This window comes from Meriones unguiculatus, chromosome 9 (assembly GCF_030254825.1).
Source record: "Meriones unguiculatus strain TT.TT164.6M chromosome 9, Bangor_MerUng_6.1, whole genome shotgun sequence".
NCBI classification, from domain to species: Eukaryota; Metazoa; Chordata; class Mammalia; order Rodentia; family Muridae; genus Meriones; species Meriones unguiculatus.
In genome coordinates, this window is record NC_083357.1 from 75,289,120 (window position 1) to 75,313,441 (window position 24,322).

The 24,322-nt window shown below is 39.9% G+C and overlaps 1 protein-coding gene across 1 annotated transcript in view; it reads left to right on the forward strand.

The window, feature by feature from the left end:
* Vwa8 (von Willebrand factor A domain containing 8) overlaps positions 1-24,322 on the forward strand; it is a 332,841-nt gene that overhangs the window by 34,394 nt on the left and 274,125 nt on the right. The window contains exons 3-4 of the mRNA XM_060391483.1: positions 15,114-15,244; positions 18,856-18,966. Of these exons, the coding sequence (XP_060247466.1) occupies positions 15,114-15,244; positions 18,856-18,966 (242 nt within the window). The remainder of the gene's footprint in view (positions 1-15,113; positions 15,245-18,855; positions 18,967-24,322) is intronic.

Below are 24,322 nucleotides of genomic sequence, written 5' to 3' on the forward strand. Positions count from 1 at the left end.
ATCCCAGGGCAGTCTACAGGAAGGCAGTGTTACCTCCTCACAGTGCAATCGCTCACCTGTTGACTTCTCATCTGAGCTGTTGTGTCTTCACAGGGTGGGGCACCGCAGGACGCCTTTCTAGTTCAGCAGCTAGCCCGGGGCCTGGCCTAGCACACAGCAGTGGGAGGCTCTGCAGTGTTTTATTATGTAGGTTCTGTGGGTTCCTGCCTTTACCAGTATAACTTCCACACAGCATTTTAGTCCCTTTCTCTCACCTTTGGTGTAGGAGTTGGTAATTGAAGCCTTTTTGCTGTTTTGTGTGAAAACTGAATCTCAAGGCTTAGGTGAAGTTAGCAGTTTTTTTTTTTCTTTTTTTAAGACATTCTTTCATATTTTGTGTTTGAAGTTAAAATATTTTGTATCAAAGAAAGTGTTTCTTCCAGATCCTTTGAGGTGTGCTCCAAGGTAACAGACCTTCAAGAGATAACTCTAACCTCTGTCTGAGGTACATCCTAATTCCTTGCATAATCTTGTTACCACCTGCAGACAGTGATAGCTGATGTTTAAGGTCACTGGACACACCAAACTTTAATTCAAGCAATTAGGCCCCACAGAGATTTTCTGTAGGAGTTACATACAACATTATGCTCGCAGAATGGATCACAGGATTGAAGAGTACTTTTCCCTTTATAAATAATTCAAATGTTTGAGAAATTCATCAACGTCATAAATGACAGAATAACATGGAGAAATGATGTGATTTTTGTGTCAGTGTAAATATTGTAGAGCAATTGTTCAATTATTTGCCACCTTTAATAAACTAGTACAAAGGCTGCACACAGGACCTCTGGGGAACCATTACCTGAGCTTCTTTCTCTTAGTAGAGGCAGAGCTTGGGGGAAATGTAGAAGAAGCAAGAGAGCCGGTGCTTCAGATCTTTGTTCACTTACACTTTTAATTTATTCTTCCACAATTTCACACATGTATGAAAGACATTCCTGGTCACACTCATCATCCCACCCTCTCATATCCCCCTCCCCCCTCCTCCCACCCAACCCCCCTCCTCCCACCAAGCCCCTCTTCCTCCACCAAGCCCCCCTCCTTCCTTTTTTTTTTTTTTTTTTGTTCTGAGGCCCACAGAGTTTAACTAGGGCCACTGTTAGATTTATTATTAAAAGATAAAAAGATGAGCCTGGGAACCGATCTTCTATGCAAGAGTTTTATTACCTCTTGGGTATGGAGAAAAGGGGGGAACAGGACATGATGGGGAGAGAGAGAGAGAAAAGGGGAGGGGCCTCCCCAAAAGAGAGAGAGAGAGAGAGAGAGAGAGAAAGAGTGAGTAAGAAAGAGTAAGACAGGGAGTAAGAGAGAGAGAATAAGAGAGCGACCAATATCGGGATGTCCTTTTAAGGGGCAAGGTAGCCACACCTTCCAGGTGTGGACACATGATGACATCATAAATTGCTAGGTAACCCAGAAGCAGGTTGTGTTCCAAGATACTAACAGCCACCCCCTTGGGCAGTATTGAAGAGCTATCACCTGGAGAACAGGCAAGTCACCAGCGGCCACACTACTGAATACAAGGACTCTGCCTCTCCATCAGCCATCAGTTGCCATTAGTGGGACTAAGTCTCATGAGACCCTCCTCCATCCTGAATGTTGACAAGTCTTGCCAAGCAGCTCCTTGGGTGATAACAACAGTTATTGTCAGTTTGTGAATGTGACAACCATGTCATGAGGAGAAGACAGCACTTCATGACCCTGTTCCCATTGTTAGGCTCTACATTCTTTCTACCTCCTCCTGCATGGTGTTTCTTGAGCCTTGGAAAAGGCGATTATGGCTGCCCCATGGGGGCTGAGCACCTCAACTATATATGTTTCTCCATCAATTGCGTTTGCCCTAAGAAGGAGCTTTTGTGGCCAGGGCTGGGGCAGATGCTTTACTTTAATATTGCACAATTGCCTCTTACATAATAATTTGTTAAGCCTCTGAGGTTTTTTTTTTTTTTTTTTTAATTAGATTATTTTATTTTTGAGAAAGAGTCTCACTATGTAGCTATGGATGGCCTGGAACTTGCTTCATGCATATATCAGGCTGCCCTTGAACTCAGAGCCTCCTACCTTCTAATGAGTGGGATTAAAGGCATGTGGCACCGTTCTCAGTTATATGTATTTTTAAAAATTATTTTGTTTTTATTTTTAATTATGTGAATATGCTTGCATATATTTTTAATTGATAATTGAAATGATATGGTATTCAACATATATTTTCTTCTTTGAGTATATTGGAGAATGATTAAGTTAAACTAATTAATACATCCATTACATCATATACATTTCTTTCTTTCTTTCTCTTTCTTTCTTTCTTTCTTTCTTTCTTTCTTTCTTTCTTTTGTGAAAATATTTAAGATTTACTCTCACAGCCACAGCCATTTTCAAATATATGGTGCTGTGCTGGCTAGTTTCATGACTAGTGTTTTTTGTTTTGTTTTGTTTTTTGACAGAGGGTGGAGTAATTTGAGAGGAGGGAGCTTCAACTGAGAATTCAGAGATTGTCTTCCTAAAATGGGGCTGTAGTGAACTTGTAGGGCATCTTAAGTAGTGATTGATGTGGGCCATCCTAGCCCATCGTGGGAAGAGCCGCCCCTGGGCTGGTGGTCCTGGGTAGTATAAGAAAACAGGCTGAGCAAACCATGAGGATCAAGACAGTAAGTAGCACTCCCTTTCATCAGTGCCTGCCTCCAGGGTCCCACACAGTTTGAATTCCTTCTTTGATTTCCAACAATGTGATTCAAGATATGCAAGCTAAATAAACCCTTTCTTTCCCGAGTTACTTTTGGCATGGTGTTTCATTACAGTAACAGAAGCCCCAACTAAGACTTAATACATTGTCATCAATTATAGTTAGCATGTTTTATAACATATCTGAACTTGTCCCTCCTTATAGTTTGTACTCTTTGACCAACATGTCTCCAATGCTCTGTACCATTTTTGCCAATGCAATAGGTTAAATTGGTTTCTCTGGATCTGCCTGGCAATTTGGCCATGGGCTTAATGACCATGTTTAAATGAGAAAATGAACTCAAATAGTAAACCTTTAATTTAAAACTAGCATTTTAAATCCATATATGTGTAAGAGGATTACATATTTAGCACTCAAATATTCCTACAAATTGGTGAGAAAAGTCATGTGACCAGTAGACAGTAAGCCAAGGATTCCAGTAGGCACAACAAAGAAGAGGAATAAATGGCCAGTAGGCATGAGGACAGTGTTCTAACTCTGTGACAGCTAGTGAGCTACAAGTTTCCTTGTAAGGTGCCAGTTTTCATATATCACCTTGGCCAGAGTTGAAAACTCTGTACAGAGTGTCTAGGAAATGGCCTTCTGATATATCCCTGGCAGAAGTATTAGTTCCTGTGACTTTCCAGGCAAGTGAGATGATAGCTGTGATTAAAGTAAAAAGACAGTGCCTCTCAGACTTTCAGAGTGAGAGTAGTATCTGTTGTTACCATTTACTGAAAATGGAGCTGGGTATGGTGGTACATGCCTGTCATTACACTTACTTGGGAGTAAGAGATAGGACTAAGAGTTTGAGTTCAGGCTAGAGCCAATAATGTGGGTCTGTAATCTTAGCCAATCAGGGGGTTGAGGCATGAGGGTTCCAAGTTCAAGTCCACCTGGTCAACAGAACAACTTCAAAGACCAGCCTGGGCAACGGATGTCAACCTTGCATCAAAATAAAAAGATAAGATAGGGTTGATAGATTTGGACAGCCCTTAATGCTCATCAGAGAAGTTATTTTGTGTTGAATGATGGATAATGCAGAAACTCAGCAAGCCATCACAGTGCTATGAATAGTCATCAGTGGGATGATCAGCTACAAATGGGGTGTCTGCATCATTTCATCCCAAGGCTCAGGGGCCATCTTAGAAGAGGGGGCAGAAAGATTGTAAGGCCCAGAGATTGGAGCAAACAGTGTCTTTTGCAACACACACTTAGGAAATAGGACTCAGATGATCAGAGCTGAATCTAATCTGAAAGCTTTCTTCCTGTAGTCTCCCTTCTATTGTATAAGAAGATACTATACAAGCTGCCAAGGGAGGGAAGTAATTAACAGCCTTGCTTAGCTGCAGCACTCATGAACCACAACAATGACCACCATGGCAAGATAGTCCTAAAAGTGAAATAAGTGATACTCGCGTGTTAGTGGTAACCCATAGCCATTTAATTGGACCTTGGGCCCACTCAACAGGAGGAAAATCATGTTTGGTACTAGAAACCTAGCCAACTTTCTGGAACTACAGAGGTCATGGACTTTATGAAAGAATTTACTGTGGTTATTTTACTAAAGCAGCATAATTCCCAATTGCATTCAACATCTTATCCTTATACGACAGGTTAAGTGTAGCTATCACCCTTTATAGAACAAATGGAGACCATCACAGAAAGCCACAGCTGAACACAGTAGATCATGGGGAGCCTAGCCTGAATAGCTACAGCTCCTGCAACTTTGGGAACATTGAGAAAGAGAGGGCAGAAAGACTCTTAAGAGCCATAATGCCAACAATCTCTCAAAAATGGCTGCACAATTAAGACTGGAGCAATGCCAATATCAATAGACATGCCACCATAGAAAAGGGAGAGTTTTATGGGTTCTACAACTATAGGAAGAACCAAGAAAACTGATGATTGCTGGGAGAGGGAGAATTAGCCTCTTCCACAGATCCTCTTATTGGTTATCCAATACAGAGTGGTCATAATTGAAACCATATACACACAAACAACAACAAAAAAGACTCAGCAGGTTGTGTTTATATATTTGGGCACACACGTATGTTGTAGCAATAATAATCAGAAAAAAGCTTTCAACTTGGGAGTGGTGGGGTATAAGAGGACTGGAGGGAGGAAAGGAAAGGGGAAAGTGATGTACTGAAAAGAAAAACCAGTGTCTTCTGGACCCGACAGTAACACACACGAACTCAGAGTAGCTTTGGTAGCCAGCACAGACCTGTGCAAGATTAAGTCAACAAACCCTCTAGTGTGAGGGCTGAGAGACCAGGGGCTCTTGAACTTCAGCTTCTGAGGCTCTGTTGACAGTTGATGGCTTTTAGAGTAGGGACAGTCAGTTTTTTTTTTTTTTTCAAGGCTCCTGCCAGATCAGCAGTGCCTCAGTGGACAGCCTCACATACATGAATTTATGTTCTTGGTGGATCATGAAAAACAACAACAACAACAACAACAAAAAAAAAAACAACAACACAGGGCTGGGGAGATGGCTCAGTGATTAAGTCACTGTCTGCTCTTCCAAAGGACCCAGGTCCAATTCACAGCACCCACATGGTGGCTTACAACTGTCTGTAACTCTAGTTCCTAGGGATCTGACACCTAATAATACTTATCCACATAAAATAAAAGTTATTTAAAAAACCACATAATTGAGAAGGGATGGAAAAAAGAAGGTGGGTCTAGAAGGAGTTAGTAGTGAGGATGATTTTTTTTAAAATTCAGTTTACTTACTTTACATCGCAAGGATGCTCCTTCTTCTCCTCCCAGTTCCCCACCTTCCCTTCTGTCTCCCTTCCTTTTTCTCTTTCCCCAAGAAAAGGGGAGCCCCTCTCACCATATCAACCCTCCCCAGCACATCAGTCACATCAGGATTGAGCATATCCTCATCTCCTGGGGCCAGGTAAGGCAGTGATGCCAGGGGAGAGTGATGCAAAAGCAGACAATAAAATCCACATTAGAAACACTCCCCTCCACTTGCCAGGTGACCCACATGAAGACCAAGCTGCCCATCAGCCACATATGTGCAGGGTGCCTAGGTCCAGACTATGAATGCTCATGCTCCTTAGTTGCTGTCTCAGTCTCTGAAAGCCCCCATGGGCCTGGGTTAGTTGTCTCTGTTGGTCTTCTTGTGAGGTTCCTGTTTCCCCCAGGTTCTTCCAACTTTCCCCCAACACTTCCACAGGACCCCCAGAGCTCTGTCCCATGTTTGGCTACAAGTTCCAGCATCTGTCTCCATCTGTTGCTGTCTGGAGCCTCCCAGATGACAGCCACATATGTGCAGGGGGCCTAGGTCCAGAGGTTTTTTTGTTTGTTTTTGAGACAGGGTTTCTCTGTTTAATAGCTCTGGCTGTCCTGTCCTTTGTAGGCCAGGCTGGCCTCATACTCACGAAGATCTGCTTGTCTCTGCCTCCCGAGTGCTAGGATTAAAGGCTTGTGCCACCATGCCCGGCCCATCCTTTCATTCTTGATGTTCAACATATAATCCATCCTTGCCAAATAGGGCTGTGTGAGTGATTGTATTCTCATTTAACCACATAGCCTATGCTGTAAGTAATGAGGACTTGGGTTTGAACACATTGATTTGCATTCCCCACCTCCATGTCCTCACCTTTATTGTCACTACCTCCATGGACAGATTGACACAAGTAGGTAGGTTTTGTTTTGGTAGAGTCGACAGTTGCAGTGAGGAGGTTCTTTGTACTTCCTTTAAAATCTCTAAATATATTGGAAAATGATTGGACTCCTGGTAGGCCTGGGTTTAGGTCTTTCTGAGTAAATTTTTAAAAATATGAACGGGTGTTTTGCCTGAATGAGTGTGTGTACTACATGCATGTCTGGTCCTCATAAAAAGGCATTGGAGCTCATAGAGCTATATTTACTGATAGTTGTTAGGCACCATGTGGGTGCTGGGAACTGAATCCTGATCAAATACTTTCTTTGGAAAATGAGGAAAAGTTAGTTCCCAAAGAGTGCAAGTACCTGTCCAAGGACAGGATGAATAGCCACAACTAGGTTTGCTTGGCTCCAAATGTTTTTTTCTTTTCACTGTATTATATTGTTTCTTAAATCCCAAAAATCATCAAGAGTTTTCAAGAATTTATTGTGAGGAATTTTGATTTAATTTTAATTTTAAGTCTTTACACAGATAACAAATTGAAGTTTACATGGGGAAATTGTAATTTAGAGTGCGCTAATAAAATTAGTTTAAAGCTCTTGAATATGACAAAAAAATAATCAAAGGTAGTTAAGGTTTTTTTTTTTTTAAAGAAAAATATTAGCTAAAACTTTAGTTAGAAATGCAACTCAGTGGGCTAGAGAAATGGCTCAGCTGTTAGAGGCTAGGCTCACAACCAAAAATATAAGAAATGTAACTCAGCGTGACCCAGATGTTTTATCTTTACAGAGAGAGGACAGTAGAGCAAACCCCCCGATAGATACTGTTTTGACACTGAGCTATTCTTCTTTTTTTTTTTTTTTACATTTTAAAATTATTATCATTTATCACAATTTATTCAGTTTGTATCCCAGCTGTGTCGCCCTCCCAATCTCCTCCCAATCTGTATACTCCCCTTCTTCTTCCCTCCCCCCCCATACCCCTCTCCTAGTTCACTGATAGGTGAGGTCCTCCTCTTCCATCCACCTGACCCTAGCCTATTAGGTCTCATCAGGACTAGTTATATTGTCTTCCTCTGTGAACTGGCAAGGCTGCATCCCCCCCAGAGGGAGGAGATCAGAGAGCCTGTCACTGAGTTCATGCCAGAGAAAGTCCCAGCTTCCCTTATTAGGGAACCTACTTGGAGACTGAGTCTATGGGCTACATCTGAGTTGGGGGTTTTAGGTCCTCTCCATACATTGTCTTTGGTTGGGGTATCAGTCTCTGCAGGGCCCTCAGGGCTCAGTTTTTGTTTTTTGTTTGTTTGTTTTTGGCTCTGTTGGTCTCCTTTTGGAGATCCTGTCCCCTCCAGGTCTTTCTATCTCCCCCTTCCTTCATAAGATTACCTGCACTCTGCCCATGATTCTCAGCCTCTGCTTCCGTACCTTCATCAGTAGAGTCTTTCAGAAGCCATCTGGTAGGCTCCTGTCCTGTTCCCTATCTTCTCCTGCTTCTAATGTCTATTGCATTTGTCCTTCTGAATGAGGATGGAGCATTTTCCCTAGGGTCTTGCTTGTTGTTTAGCTTCTTTAAGAGTATAGATTTTAGTGTGTTTCTCCTATATTATATGGCTAAAATCCACTTTTAAGTGGAGTATATGCCATGTGTGGCTTTCTGCTTCACTGGGCTATTCTTAATGGACTCCTAGAAGGAAGTGGCACCTTGTGCCTGAAGGCGAAGCTAGGGGTTTCTCCCGTCACAAGCCCTGTTTATATTGTGTTGTACATGGCAGTTTGGCAGTTTATTTTTCAGATTCATAATGTGCAGTCTTAAATCTTGCTTCTATTTCTGTCATGCTTTTAAGTATGACTCATGTTTTCTTGAGGCTGTCCTAAAAATACTGCTGGTCTGAAGCATTAATGTGAAATACACCACAGGCATCACAGAAGCACTGCAGAGTACTTGCTTTCTATAGGGTAATGCAGCTCCCAACCAATTAAATGTGGAGGTGCTGTTAAGAGTGTGCTGCACTAAAAATATGAGGAAGGAAAGTAGGAATTTTATGGAAATATAATGTGCAGAAATAACAGTGACTTTCAAATTCTAATAAAGGACGAAACATATCATTAATGTCATAAAATATAACAGAAACAGGACTAATGGCCAGAACAGCATTTGTTGTAAATGCCAAATTTGATGTAACTCTGTAGTAGGAAAAGTCTTGAGCCTAATGGTGTCAAAAGCTTTTGGAGGTAGCTGGTGAGATGGCTCAGTAGGTAAAGTGCTCACTGCTGACCCTGGCAACCTGAGCTCGATTTCCTGAACCCACATAGTGGAAGTAGAGAACCTAGTCATGCAAGGAGCCCTTGGACCTCCACATGTGTGCTGTGGCATACACGCGCACACACACACACACACACACACACACACACACTCACACTCACTCTCTCTAAATAAATGTAAAAAGCTTCTGGTGGGATACATGAGATGTGTTGCCTGAGATGTAACACATCTCATTTGGACTTGAACAACTTAAGTCTAATTCAGCTCTGACTTAACCAACCTTACACAAGTGGTGCAGCTCTAACTGTGATTTTCTTTTTGCAGAAATGGAGCAAGAACATGCATAGCATTTACTTTACACACCCTCAGTCTGTGAGCTTCATTTAATTCTTACAACTCTATAAGTACAATTATATATATCTATTAAAAAGGCAGGCACACTAAGTGCATGGAGCTTAAATGATTTGATTAAGATTACACAGCTAATAAATATCAGCACTGGGAGGTGAACCCAGAAAACATGGCTCAAATCTGTTCTTACATAATGAATGCGGCCTGCTGCCTCTCAGGGCTGTTGTGAGATCTAAATGAGATAGAGTGAAGAAAAATTCTTTGTGTACTTATTTGGCACATGATGGGCAAGTAATACATTATTACTCATACATTTTGACACAAAGTTTCACACCACAGAAAATAGGGCCCTGGGAATTGCATATGCTCCTGTGAGTGCTTTTGGGAGTGTTTTCCTGGTCAGCATGATGCTTCTGTGTTGAGGACCACTGGCTTGAGAGGCAACTGCCATCTCAGTAACACTTTTATGTACTCTTGGACTCTCCAGTGGTTCTTGACACTGACTGTGCTGGCCAGAATTAACTGGCATCAAATTAACTAAGGAGGCCAGGTTACTTTTTAGCTCTTGCCTCTTTTTCCAAGTGTTGGGGAGACACAAGTATAAGCGAGCACATCAAGCCCCGTTAAAAGTAGTTATCAGGGGAAAGATAAAGGTATGTAATCATATCTTTGAGAAGATGTGCTGTTGACTAACAGTCAGACACTAGATTTAGAAGCCACTTAGGATGAGGTGAGTGATGAGAGCCCCAGTCTCAAGTCTACTGTAGCACAATACTGTGGAAGAATTTATTCACTAATAACTTGCTTCCGTAGTTGTTTCAACCTGTAGAAGGACAGGGAGACTGAGAGCAAATATATCTCAGGGCTTAATTATGATTAATTACTGAGTGGCCATTAGCAGTGCTTAAGCAAAAATAATTTTATATATATATGTGTGTGTGTGTGTGTGTATGTGTGTGTATGTGTATGTACGTAAGAGTGTCATTGGTCTCTTGGGGAGGACAGACTGTCTTGGACGTCACAGGTAGCATCACTGTGATAGTGTCCCCCCACTCCTGAAAACCTTGCAGCAGCATAAAGCATTTCCAAATGCTCTCTGGCCAGCATGGGTGATGGCAGCACAGTCAGTTTCAAGAACTGTTGGTAGTCCAAGAGTACATGAAGGTGTTGCTGAGATGCCAACTGCCATTCAAGCCAGTGGTCCTCAACACATAAGCATCGTGCTGACATGGAATACACTCACAAGCACTCACAGGAGTATATGCAATTCCCAGGGCTCTAGCTTAAATGCGTTCATGCCTTGCTTCCTTAATTAAGAGAGGACATTGGCATACAGCTTTGATTCTGCTCTAATTTAGTTTTTTTTTTTAAGAATAAAATAAATTATTCCTAAACTTGAGCAATTTAAAATAACAACTTTTAAGAGGTAAACCCTATTGATTGGTTACTTGAAAATGATTGTAGTGTCCGGACTCCAGCGGCCTGCTTTGATATTTAAATCTCAGCGGAGAGACTGCTTTTACAGGACCTTCTCTAAAGGCAGGGTAGAATTTGCAAGTCCATCTCCTTTTGTTTGTGACAGCAGGTCAGGCTCCTTATACAAATTAACCATTGTTCTGAGATGTTTCTACTCTGGCTCAGAAACTCTACAATAAAAAGACAGGCCTTGACAGGTACTGCAGAAGAAGGCTGAAAATGATGCTCCAAGCATCCTGTCTCAACTCTTGTGTAAACAGGACACAAATAAAGCAACTAGATACAATGTTGTGCAATGGGAGGAGCCAGAGGACAGGAAAGAGGGGAGGAGCCAGAAGGCAGGAGACGAGTGGGAGAAGGGGTGAGAGCAGAGTATGAGAAGAGACCATGAGGAGAGCAGAGCTGGAGGAGAGAGCTTGGAGGACGTGGAGCATGAACCAGACCTAAGATTTCACAAAAAGCAAGTATAATGTGGGAAATCTAAATGTTTAGGAAACAGAGAGGAGGAGGCAGAGACTTGAGACTTGCTGCTGGCACTGCTTGCTGCAGCAGCCTGCCTTTTGCTGTGGCTGTCGAGTCTGGACCTTTAAAAGTTTCCTGTGTGCTGTGTGTTTATTTTATTAATTTTAATCCTCACTCCCAACTCAAGAACCATTCGACTCTGCTGGCTGGCTCCGGCATTGTAGTCCCAAGATCAAGGCATTTAAAATGGATTATAACTATATAGGACACATTACAGGCCATTATACCCATTTTTGTTGTTGTTTGTTCAGGTGTGGTGCTGGGGAAGGAACCCACAGTCTCACATAAGCTACACAGTATGGTTCCCCTGAGCTACATTTTCAGCAGGAACCATGTCTGTCTGTCTGCCTGCCTGTCTGCCTATCTGTCTTCTTGCCTTCCTTCCTCTTTCTGTCTCTGTCTGTGTCTCTGTTTCTCTGTGTCTCTGTCTTTCTCTCTCTGTCTCTCTCAATTTCTCTCTCTCCCCTGCCCCACTTTATTCTTTATTCTTTCTCTACTCTTGAACATGAGACCAGCCCTGGAGTGGTTGATAAACCCAGTGTCATTCTATTGGAGAAAACCTTTTTTTTTTCCTTCTCCCAGCAGGTATGAATGACAGTTCATTTGTTAATTCTCTTACCCCAAGTTTGTTTGTTTGTTTGTTTGTTTCTTCCTCTCTTTCTTTAAATAACAAAACATGATAAAACGAGCTATCATCACGTCGATATTGAACAACTCAAACCAACAGAAGGAAAAGAACCCAAGAGAAGGCACAAGAATCAGAGACCTATTCATTCACATACTCAGGAGTCCCGTAATTACATTAAATTGGAATCCATAATATAAATTCAGAGGACCTGGTGCAGACCCATGTAGGCCCTGTGCCTACATGAACTCTCTGTGAGTTCATATTTGCTTTGCTCACGTTGATTTCGAGGGCCTTGTATTCTTGGTGTCCTCCATCCCCTCTGGCTCTTACATTCTTTCCTCCTTTTCTTTCAAGGGGTTTCTTGAGCTCTTAGGGGAGGGATTAGATGGAGATATCTATTTAGGGATGAGTGAGGTATCATGTTTTCAACCAGGTCATCATTGTTGTTTTCCTGAGGCCATTCTTCTTCATTCCACTGTTCCTCTCCATCCTCATATAAAACTTTATGCCACAGTCTAATGCTATGCTTAATGCTATGTCTGTCTATGTAGTGTCATTTTAGAGGTCTACACACCATTGTAATACCTTGGAGTTTTTCTCAAGCCCTAGTTTTTGTCCCTTTGGGAGTGTTATGCCTCCATGCATATATTAGAGAATTTGTAAAACCAAAGAGAAACCAGCACCTGTATGTGGGCAGACTCTTGGTTTTCAGACATAGGGACATTTGCTTTGGGGAAATAATAAGATGATTTAGTATGGCTCCGTTGACATGAAAAAACAATCAGTTTGCTCAGAACCTTTCCCTTGATTTACCTGCCAACATAAAGAACTTCAGAAAGCTGCTAACTTCGTTAGGGTGAGACTTCCTTAGTGAGTGTATATATGTGTGTATATAGTGAGTGTGTGCATGAATGTACATGGCAGGGTGTGTGCACGTGCCTTTGTGTGGTATGTAATATACCTTTAGTCTTAGGTAATTATTATTACTTGGATCTCTGAATTCTTCCATGACCTTGCTTAATGATTCAACAAAAATCTATGAATATGGAATATTTAGTACATGCAAAAGACTTTATGTAATGTATATCTTTTTCAGTATAAAAGGTAATGTAAGGAAACAAACACCATAACCCATGTCCATTAATAGTTATAGGTTGTGAGATGGATTGTGAGGGGCTCATGGGAGCCTACCCTTCTGTATTAGTCAGACTTCTGTAGAGTAATGGAACTTATAGAATGAATATTTCTCTACACGTAGAAAGGTGATTTATTAGAATGGCTTACACTCTGTGATCCAGCTAATTCGACAACGGCTGGCTATAAATGGAAGGGCCAAGAATCCCAAAGTTGCTCAGTCCATGAGGCTGGATGTCTCAGCTGGACTTCAGTATATGCTGAGATCCCAAAGAAGTAGACTCAAATGCTAGAGAAGGCATGGACTTGCAAGCAGGCAAAGAACAAAAGCTTCCTTCTCCTACGTTCTTAAATAGGCTTCCAGCTGAGTCCTTCATACCCATAGTACAGATTTGGGGTGAGGTTTCCCAGCTCAAAAGGCTTGCTTTAAAGGTAAGTCTTCCTGCCTCAAGATGGGGATTAGAAGTAGATCTTTTCACTTCAGATTAAGCAAAATTCCTCACAACTGTGCCTCATTTTGGGGGCACAAATTTAGTTAATTTCAGATGTAGTCATGTTGACAATCAAAAATAGCCATTATGCCTTCTGTGCTCAACTCTTGGCTACTGAAGGATTCTGGGTGATGGGGAGTATCCATTGGCTGCATTGGATATTTCCATACCCATAGGCAAATGTATGTTTTCAGTTGAATTCGTTGGTTCACAAGACAAAACAAAACAAAATGTGACATGTGGGAAAGGAACCTTTAGGAAGGATAGGAATTGGCAGGGGTGGGAAGGAGACAGAAGAAGGCTCAGGGGGTAAGAAAATCATAATGCATTACGTACTTGTATGAAATTGTCAAAGAACAAATTTAATTAATAAAGAACTAGAGTATCATTACTGCTGTTGATACTATTCATGAGACGATCTTATCCATCTCATGCCTCATTCCCAGATACCTAGTTATCTTGAATAATATCATTCCCTTGCTTTTTTGAGTACCATTTTATTACATATTTATTATATTTTATTACATATTTATTGCATATTATTACATTTATTACATATAATAAAATACATATTTTATTACATATGTATGTATTTCTAAACCATTTGCTGATGGTTTGAGCTTTATCACTACAGTAATTGATTTTTTTTTCACTCAATTACATATCTTTAAGAGTTTGGCATATTGTTAGAAATAACCATTAAATAAATTTTGCTTAAAATTTTTTTTGAGTTTTTGGTTGTGTTATAAGATATTTTGGGGGTGAGACCTGGGTCTAAGGATGAAGGTTTTATATACCCCGTATACATACAGCTTGAAGATAGTTTCAAGAGATATTTTTAGCACCTTTGCATTTGACATTGACTTGTTACATGAGGTTGGGTATGGAATTTCCCACTGTGGTGTGATTTGGTCACTTAGAAAGTTTCACATTTTGGAGCATTTACAAAAGTCTTCACGTTAAGGATCCTCAACCTTATGTGATAGTTTTTTCAGTTTTTGTTGTTATACAACTAAGCATTATGTTCCGTTTATCGGTTCTCTTGTCTTCTGTGTTGTTTAGAACTTTCTGCCTCCCCTCCCATGCCTTCCCTATCCCTCCCTTCCCCTCTCCTCTCCTCCTTTCCTGTCCCCTCCTCCACATTCTTCTCTCCTCCCCACTCACCTTACTGTGAGTAACGTTGCACCCATCACTAGTAATAAGCCTAATAGAATCATTAGTTCACCAAACCAAACTTGGATGGATCTATTCTTTTGGTCTGTTTGTTCTGTTCTATGTACTTTGGATAGACATTGTTTCCATCTTCCTGGGAAAAGCTCAAGTAATGGTGTAGAAGATGTAGAAGAATGGTGTAGAAGAATAGACGTGAATTATAGGTTTTATTGGGGTCTTCCAACCATTGGCATTTGAGATTAGAACAGACTCCAGCTTTTCATGTCTGTAACAATCTTTAGTTTTCTGGGATCATTTGGCCATGTCTCCCTTTGGAATAAAAAGGGTAGGCTTTGAAACTGATAAAATAATGACACTAGTTCTTCATTCATCCATAAAAAGCATTTTTATTCCTTTAAGGTCACCTACAGATGAGTATCCCAGTGTTCTCATGTGCTTTGAAATGTAGGGTATATGACCCTTTGATGTCTGTTTGATATTTTTTCTGTTTTAGCATTGACAATAATTCTAATATGAAACTGAATTTTGCCATCTCTCTCTCTCTCTCTGTCTCTCTCTGTCTCTCTATCATTTCTCTATCTATTCTAAACAAATACATATTTTCAATACATAGTTATATTATTTGGGATTTATATAGTTATATAGCTGAGTTATAATAGTTAAATTTGCATTTCACTGCCTTTCTTTTTCTCAAAGTTTCAGAATCTCCAGCTCAGTCCATAGTCCAGCACCTGAGATGGATAATGCAGAAGGACCTGTTGGGGCAAGATGTCTTTCTCATAGGACCTCCTGGGCCTCTGCGGCGTTCTCTTGCAATGCAGTACTTGGTGAGCAAGCAGTTCTTGTCACTTCCTAAGGGTCTTAACTTTGATGAAGGATATGATAAAATAAATGAAAGTGAAGAATTATAAAGATATCAGAAATAGCTTTGTTGGGATATGCACTGTCACCATGCAATGGCTGGTTTATAAAGGGCTTGCAGACAAGCTTGGGAAGCCCAGGTAAGCTATAATACTAGAACTTCCTACCTTTAATAGAAAAGAAATATGAATCCAGGCTGTAAGTAGTGGGTGCATAGAATCAGCAACTCTGAGATTGTAAAACCCAACACCTCTGCCCCCTTCCCATGCCCTTACTTTTACTCAGTGAACTTTTCCTTATCTCAGGTTTACAACTTAAAAACCAAAGCAGCTTCTTTGACCTTTTGAAGTTGTGTGGTTTTTAGAAGGAGCCCAAGGTATAGGGCATTTTTAATGTCATAGCTACATACTGCTTTTCCTTCTGTTTAAACAGATGACAAAACAAATGAACAAAGATTGAATAACCTATTCAGTCTTTATCTAGCTAGAAGATTATACAGTTAGACTTGAAATCCCTCTTTTATCTTTTTGACATGGTGTTCTCGAATAATTCTAGTTTTTGAGAACTGTTGTTAAGTGGATTGAAATCTTCAGCTTTCAATGGCAGTATGGATGCTTACAATCCTTTCTGCTATCCTGTAGTATTAATAGGCATTGCGCTATTGATCCAGGCAAGAATGGCCTCAGGTGAGGTTGTCTTCTGAAGACAGCTTTTTAGAATGGAGGAAAATACCCTTGCTGAAGTTTGCTTGTGTTATTTATTATCAAATAATTGACTTTTATGCTGTTGAAATATTCTTTATATATTTTATCTCAGTGGCACGTTTAGTTTATTTTTAAAAACATTTATTTTTGTGTGTTTGAGTGTGTATTTGTGTGTGTGCACACATATGTTCATCTGTGTGGATGCTACCAGCCGAAAAAAGATGCCTCAAACCTCCTAGAGCTGGGGTTATAGTAGGTTGTTAAACAACCTCATTCCTCCGTCAGAGCAGAGTGCTCTTAACTGCTGAGCCCCATCTCTGGCCCTAAATTTGCTTTAGAATTTCAGCATGTGTGAGGCAGGAATAACAAATGTGCAGTGACAAATCAGAAACGTAACTCTCACTAGCCCATAGCTTTTGCATCTTTTATTCACGTCCAGAGTCAGCTTGTGAGGTACAACTGGCCACTGTAGCAGTAGGCTTAGTTAGTGCACAAGGTGAGTGTGTCTTGTCTAGGAGTGAGGGACCAGCTACTCGGGATTCTTTGCCTTGCTCATTTCAAAGACTGTGATATCTTAGTGAGATTTTGGGGTTGGCCAGGCTTTGAAGTTGTTAGAATTGTGGAATGAGAGGAGCTCAGAGATTTGGTTAAAAAATGCAATATAAATCTACAAGTGTGAAGCTACATGACCACTACGAGCAAACTTTAAATGTAAAATAAACCTGAGTTAGCAGACATACGAAAACTCAATACCACCTTGCCATGTAAATACACAAGGACTCAACACTACCCTGCCACCAGGCAGACTCTACTGTGAGCACTATTGTCACTGGGTATAAGAAACTTTACTTGGTAATAAAGTAAAGTTATATACCTGAGTAGATATTTTTAAGAATTAAACAATGTGATAGTTTTTTTTTTTGTGATACTTAACTACATTAAAGGAGATTGTAGATTGTTTAAAACAACTCAGCTGATGTCTGCTGCCTTTTTTTGTTGCTGTATGTGAGCTTGTTCACTTTTTTTTTTCTCTCATGAAGTAGTGCTGAAGGAGGCTGTCAAGACTCAGGATAGTGACAGCATTGTCCTTAGTGTGCAGTTCAAGATTAAACAGTGGTGCTCTTTGAACATAAGGGGGCCAGGCATGGTGGTGCACAGCTTTTATTCCAGACTCAGAAGTCAGAGGCTGGAGGATCTCTGAGTCTGAAGCCAGCCTGCTCTATAGAGTGAGCAGGATAGCCACGGCCACACAGAAAAACCCTGTTTTGAAAGACCAAAAAAACAAATATAAAAAAGGCACATACAGTTTTGGCAATCATTGTAAATGAAAAGGGGTTCAGGAAGGGAAACTCCCCCAATGAAAGAAGCAGACATGACATTATTAGTGATTTGTTCTGAAAGCGGTACATGGGTATCTGCTAAAAGGAGAAAATTACTTTACCCTAGAATTGCCTCTTGCAGACAGATAATTCATTTATATTTAGGAAAACATCATTTGAAATTATCGCATTTTTTATGACTGTGCATCTTCTCTATTTAAAACTTTGACCTCTTTTTCATTGTACTCAAAACTGTGGCAATCTGGAACAAAGAAATTTCAAAGAACTGAATGACAATAAAGTATTTGTTCATCAACTTAAGACTGATAAGTTGCAAGGAAACACAGTCACCTTAAAAAAGTCTCCACCTCCAGTAATGCCATGCTCTGTTAACTTTTTTTCTTTATCCTTGATTAAATTAATTTCTGTAATTAGTAAAAGTTTATTATACCCCTTATTTGATTGGAGAATGTCACTGTTCTTAGCTCATCATTGTAAAAGCAAGAGTAATGTATCTAGCTGTTAGATTTGGGCAAAATGATTTTATTCCTAGGTAAATTGTTTTGAGATGGTATGGCTTTTGGATATGCCCCCTTTTTCTCTCATGTCACATAATGTTTTGAGGGAACTAGATAGTTTTTCCTTCTCTCTCTCCCTTTTCAGCTTCCTCCTTCTCTTTCTCTTGCTCCTTTTCATCTCCTTCAGCTGTTGGTTTTTATTCTTGGCTTCACACTTGGAAGAGTATCTAACAATGATACAGTATTCAATTGCTAGACGTTGGTCAATAGAGTAATGAATTGAAACCACACTTTTTTTAAAAAAGATAAACATTATTTACAGAAATTTACTATGACTTATAGGAAAATTGCCCAATTATTATTCATGATATTTGAAAAGGAATTCAACAGGATACATTAAGGTTTGTAGGATTCAATTTTTATTCTTATTACTTAAGTAGTAGGATAGAATGTAGTAAAAATGAAGGTCTAAGGATGTGAGTGTACATAAATCTAAGGATGTGTGAGCACAATGTGTGTGCTTGTGTGTGCGTGTCTGTGTGCGCAAATGTGTTCATGTATGTGTATGTATTTGTGTACAACTATCTGGGCATGTGTGAGCACGTGTGTTTGCATATGTGTATTTATGTGTGCAGGTATGTATGCATGTGTGTTCGTATACATGTGTGTATGTATGTGTATGCATATGTATATGTGTCTTGTTATTGTCTTGAGGGGGATGTTTTGAGACAGTGTCTCCTATGTACCCCTGAGTGACCTGCAACTTGCTATGTAGACCAGGTTGGCTTTCAATTCACAAAGATCCACCTACTTCTGTCTCCTAAGTGCTAGGATTATAGGCGTGTGCCACCATTCTTGGCATGTATATGTTTTAGTATCTAATTTACTGAATTTTCTCAAAGACAACATATTTTGAACCCATAATTACAGTTATAGTGGTCTTCTCTAGGCAGTGGTTTTGTTGAAGATGTTGTTCAAAATTGTAGGCTGGTAGTTTGATTTTAGCTCTGGAGTAACTTTACTTTGTGCTCTACAGGAACTGACCAAACGAGAGGTGGAATACATCGCCCTGTCAAGGGACACCACCGAGAGTGACCTCAAACAGCGCCGGGAGATCCGAGCTGGCACAGCTTTTTATATCGACCAGGCAAGCTCTTTCCTTCCGGTCCAGGGCTATGTGAAATGGACTTAAAATGGAAAAAAGAGTATGTCATGTGTCAGTGAAAGAAAGATGTTGTGTACTCTCTCTAGACAGAGTTGGTTCAGGGTTTGATGCCCTTATTCCTTAGAAACGTCCTGATCCAGCTCTGAACGAGAAAACTTGAACTGACTGGGGCCCATCAGCTAAGCATTAGCTGTCTCACAGTTTCCGCTCCTGTCTTGCTTATAGACATTTCATTTTCTAAAGGAGAGGTATTACGGCTGCTTGGACATAGCTTCCCTAGCATGTGAACACGAGTATTTGCAATCTAACCGAGTTATGAAAATGAGGATTAAAGCACATGAAATAAAATACTTCCAGGTGTTACCACTTTTTTAGGTGGGGATGTTGGTGGGGGAATGTCGTAGAAACTACTCATCAACTGAAATAATGTTTTATGGATATTATAAGGAAGCATATTATTTCTTTCTTAAAACATATTGCATAAATGACTAAATGTTGTTCTTTCAAATATATATGTATGCTTCATAGCACATAGTATGAAGACTATAAATATTTGTAGTGATCATTGAGTTTATGGGCTATACTTGACTTCTTCATTTACAAATCCTGCAAGATAAAACGTAAAATATTTCACTTCAAAGAATTTACTGATGTCCATTGTTAATGAGGAAGAAGTGGTGAGTAATCAGCTTTGCTCCTGGAGGCAGCAGAAATTATACAGGTCTAGATAATTTAACCCTCTCTCTCAACAAAACAAAACCCAGGAACACTGAATATATATTTAGATTCAACAGTTACATTTCCAGTATTCTATTTCTTCCAAATGTGTGAAGGCTCTCTGCAACTTCGGGAGCAGCAGAGAAAGAAGCTGTGGGAAGCAAGAAGGCACAGTATGACTCAGTAGGCAATGCTGGTTCAAACTTAAGAAGTCTGACCCCAGGCTTTTATTTTGCCATATGTAAACACAGCACAATCTGGTGAAACTATTCTTGTGATGACTAACTCCATCTTTTACGCACAACAGAGCATACCTAAGTCTCTGAGGAACAAAGTAAGTTAAGACAAAGTATTAGACATGACTACATTGAGACTCTTTGTAAAGTCCGTGTGACACCTTCCAAAATGATAGGTTCTGTAGTTTGACCGAGAAAAACAAGTTTACAGGGAGGGTCTGGAGGAGGGTCAGGCTCTGGAAAATATCCAGCCACACAGATTGCACAAAAGTCAGCAGGCTAGAATGCACATCTGTTCCAGCCTTCTGTGCAGACAACAGGTTTTGCATTCCTTCTCTTGAAGGAACAACCCAGTGTGCTTAAACATTCGGTTTCTCTAGCACATGTCTGTGAGCACAAAGACTTCTATGCCACTTACACAGATGTATTCACAAAAAACAAAGCCCAGTGATATTAGTTGTATTATTTTCAAAATCAGAAAACTAACTCAAAATAGTAATGATGCTTATTGAAGAGGTTAATGAAGTAAACCATTATAAATACTATGCTCCATAGCCATTAAAAAGAATGAAATGATGCTGAGGTGCAGCTTCATGAGAGTCATTGCCTAGCGGATCTGAGGGCCTGGGTTCAAGTCCCAGTGCACACGTGCGCATGCACAGCATAGGGTGGGGGCATCAGTCTATACTAATCAGAAGTCCAGAGTATGAGAGGAAAAAAGTGGTAGGATAGTGTGTGATCTCATCTGTGATACAAAAAAGTGTCTGTGCTTTTGTGCATATTGAGATCTTCCAGAAGGCTTTACAAGAAGCAGTTATACGTGTGAGATTAGATACCTGGACTGAGAAGAATGTGCTTCTGTGACCATGGTTTCTGAGGGTTTTCTGCCAGCCTGGCAGGGAAATCAGTGGAAACTCTCAGTCCTTGTGGTGGGAGTAGGTCCCAGAGACTGTTCCTGTGCAGACAGACCAGGAAGCAGAGAAGACAGTGGGCTGTAGTCAGGGCCTGGAGTAGAACCTTCAATTCCATGGGCCAGGCCTCATCTCCTAGAAGTTCCAGTTTCCTGAAACAGTACCACCAGCTGGGGAGAAGTGTTCAAAACATGACTTGTAGAGTCATAGCTGCTGGAAACCATAAGAGCTGGTGTGTGTGTGTGTGTGTGTGTGTGTGTGTGTGTGAGCGTGTACCCAAGTATCTGGGTTCATAAGTGCACCCACCCCAGCAGGCTCTTTGTGAAGGTTAGTTTGTTTATTTGTTTTCTAAATGGGCACATTCTTTATAATTAAGAGTGTAATGCTGAGTGGAAGATTTTTGTGGAACAGAATACTCACACCTCTTGAATTAGTTGTCCATTAATTACCAGACTAAAAATGAAAAGTGAAGCTACTTGGTAGTCACATCAAGTGATGGCAACCAAGCTTAGTAGCACTAGTGGGAAAACCCGAGACCTTCCGCTTTTTCACAATTAGGACACAACCCTTCATGGATGATGTGCATGACTGCATTTTAAAGGACTCTCTTCTGAGAACTGCCTGTGTCCTTTTATGCTATGTACAAATGCTGGTAGCTGACAGCTGTGGCTTGTGATTTCCTGCTTGACCTTCCAGTCTTAATGGTGGGTTTTAATGTTTGTTATTTTAAACGTGGATTGAAGCTTTGGTTTTTCAGACATGGAATTATTTTAGGTAGCTAAATTTACTGATTAGCTGAAGATTTTTTTTGTAAATTTTAATTATTTTTTAAAAATTGTTTCATTTGGGGCTGGGTAGATGGCTTAGTGGTTAACAGTGCTGACTTTTCTTTCAAAGGTTCAATTATGAGGACTCACAGGGCAGCTCACAATTGTCTCTAACTCCAGTCCCAGGAGATCTGACACCCTTTTCTAGCCTGTGACGGCTTCTAGCATGCATGAGGTCCACAGACATTCTAGCAGACAAAATACCTATACACATAAAATGAAATGCAAACAATTGTTTATTGATGCATATCCATTGGAAAACGTTTTATTTTCTTTTTAAATTTAAATTTATTTTATGTATGTGGGTGTTTTGTTTTGCTTGTGTGTATGACTCTGTGCCACATCAAAATAATGCCCCCAAAGGCCAAAAAAGGGTCCAGATCCCCTGGAGCTGGAGCTACAGATAGTCTGTGTTCTTTATTCTTGAATCATCTCTCCAGCCTAAAGATTTATTTCTTATGGCATAAATATAAATTATTTTCATGAAACTTTCTGCCATTCTAAAGTATGTATTTATAGACAATGCATATTTCACAGCTGCTGTATAAATGTATGTATAAATGTATGGTGTATTTTATACTCCCTATTTCATGATGCACCTTTATCATGATGCACCGTGGTTCTTAGCATTATGTAGCACATTGATACGTTCAGAGCCTGTCCTGGTCCTTTTACTCAATTGCCTCAGACTTTTGAGGTTTAAGCTATTTATTTTCTGGTAGTTAACAGGTTCTTCCTTAAAGGCATGAGATGACTTCATAATAAAAGAAATAAAACCTAAACCCTGTAACACAGCCTAACATGGCATGAGCATATGAGCTTACTGTGGCCTCCACATTTATTGTCTGTTTTTTTTTCTATTAGAATATATCTGTTTTATTCATCTCTGGCACTCAAAACTGGACTATAACTGGCACTTATATTTGATGGTAGATTATGCCTTTAAATTATGAACGTTGGTAAAATTTTAAGTAAGTTGACAAGAAAATGGCATGACTAAGAGCAGGTGGCTTTCCTGTGGATAAGTGATTGATCCTTAAGAAAAGACTTATTTTTCTCTTATGTGTATGTGTATGTGTATGCCATCTTTCTGTTTATGTGTATGATCCTCACAGAGAAGAGGATGTCAGGGCTTCTGGATCTGGAGTTACAGGTAGTTGTGAGTGTAGGTGCTGGGAACTAAGCTCAGAGCCTCTGCAATTGCAGCAAGTTCTCTTAAGTGTAGAACTGCCTCTCCATCCAAATATTGACTTTTTAAATGTCTATTTTTAAATTGTCACAAGGTATAATTTTCATTTGAATTCTAGGTAGACAAAGTTACTCACTGATTGCCTCCTAGTCACATTTATGAGACCCAAAGTCCTTTAAGAAATTTCTTTTATTTCTTTACTATTTTTAACAATTGAATTTTATTCTGGGCTGTAAAGATAGTAGCTTTAATCACCATCAAGTAATATATGTAACATGGATCCACAGATGAAGTAAAACCTGTAGCTATACATGGGTAATGGGAGAACATTTGTGGTTTTCGGTGTGGTTAACATGTTACTGATGTCCATGTTAGTACCAAGAATTTTAAGTTAATTGTTTTTTACACAACATTTTGAATACTTTCTATAGTTTTCTGCTACATGCATATGTGTTTATCAAGTAGAATGAATCATTTTTACAAAAATGGAATAACTTATATAAAATTTACAGCATTCCTTATTATACATGGTATCTTTTAAATGAGGAGACATTGGGTATTCCTTTAAAATCCTTTTTTTTTTTTAATGACTGTACAGTGTTGCCATTTTGTGTACCCTTTCATCTTGCCAGCCATTAAATTTGTTGTGGTTTTTCTGTAAAAGTAGCTTTTATTCACCTGATTAATGGTCATCTCTGAGGCTTACTGTCTCTGTCTGCTAACCTAGGTCTAGTCCTGGAAGCTCTTGGTCTCTGGGTCTCTGTATAAGCTAATCTAGGCCTAGAGTGCTCTCAACCTCTGAGACTTAGTCCTGAATATGCTCACCTTTCTAGTTCTTTCTGAACTCTTTCTGGTTGGTTCAACTTAGCTGTTGTCTCAAACACCTCTCCAAGCTGACTGATTCAATCTGTCTTCTCTCAGCTTCTGACTGAATTGTTCTGTTTGGCCTCAAAGTAACTCTAGCAATATCTCTGTTCTAATCTTTTGGCTCCTCACACAGACCTAGGTCTTCAGACATGATTTCTTGCCAAAGCAGCCATATTGCTAGATTAGAATTCCTCTCCACTTTTCAGTATTACACATGACATTTGTTAATATTTTTGTACTTAAATCTTGTTTTGATCTGATGAGATTTTAGATGTGGATCCTAGAAGTATGATTATTAATGAGTAGAGTTTCAAATTTAAACTTAAATTTTAGATTTAACTTATTTTACATCCAAGCCAGGGAGTGAGACTTAGGAGCCTTGCTAATTCATAGCCAGTTTACATTCCCACTTATGCTCTAAACAGTGCCCCGTTGCTTCATGTGGGATCATTGTCTCACAGTCTTGTCAGCTTAAGCGTTTATATGTGTTTTGCCAAACTGATAGGCTTCAATTTGCATTTTCAAGTTTTGCATGGGGTAAAATTTTTAGCATTCATTGGCTATCACTTTTATAAGCTCCCAGTCAGTGAA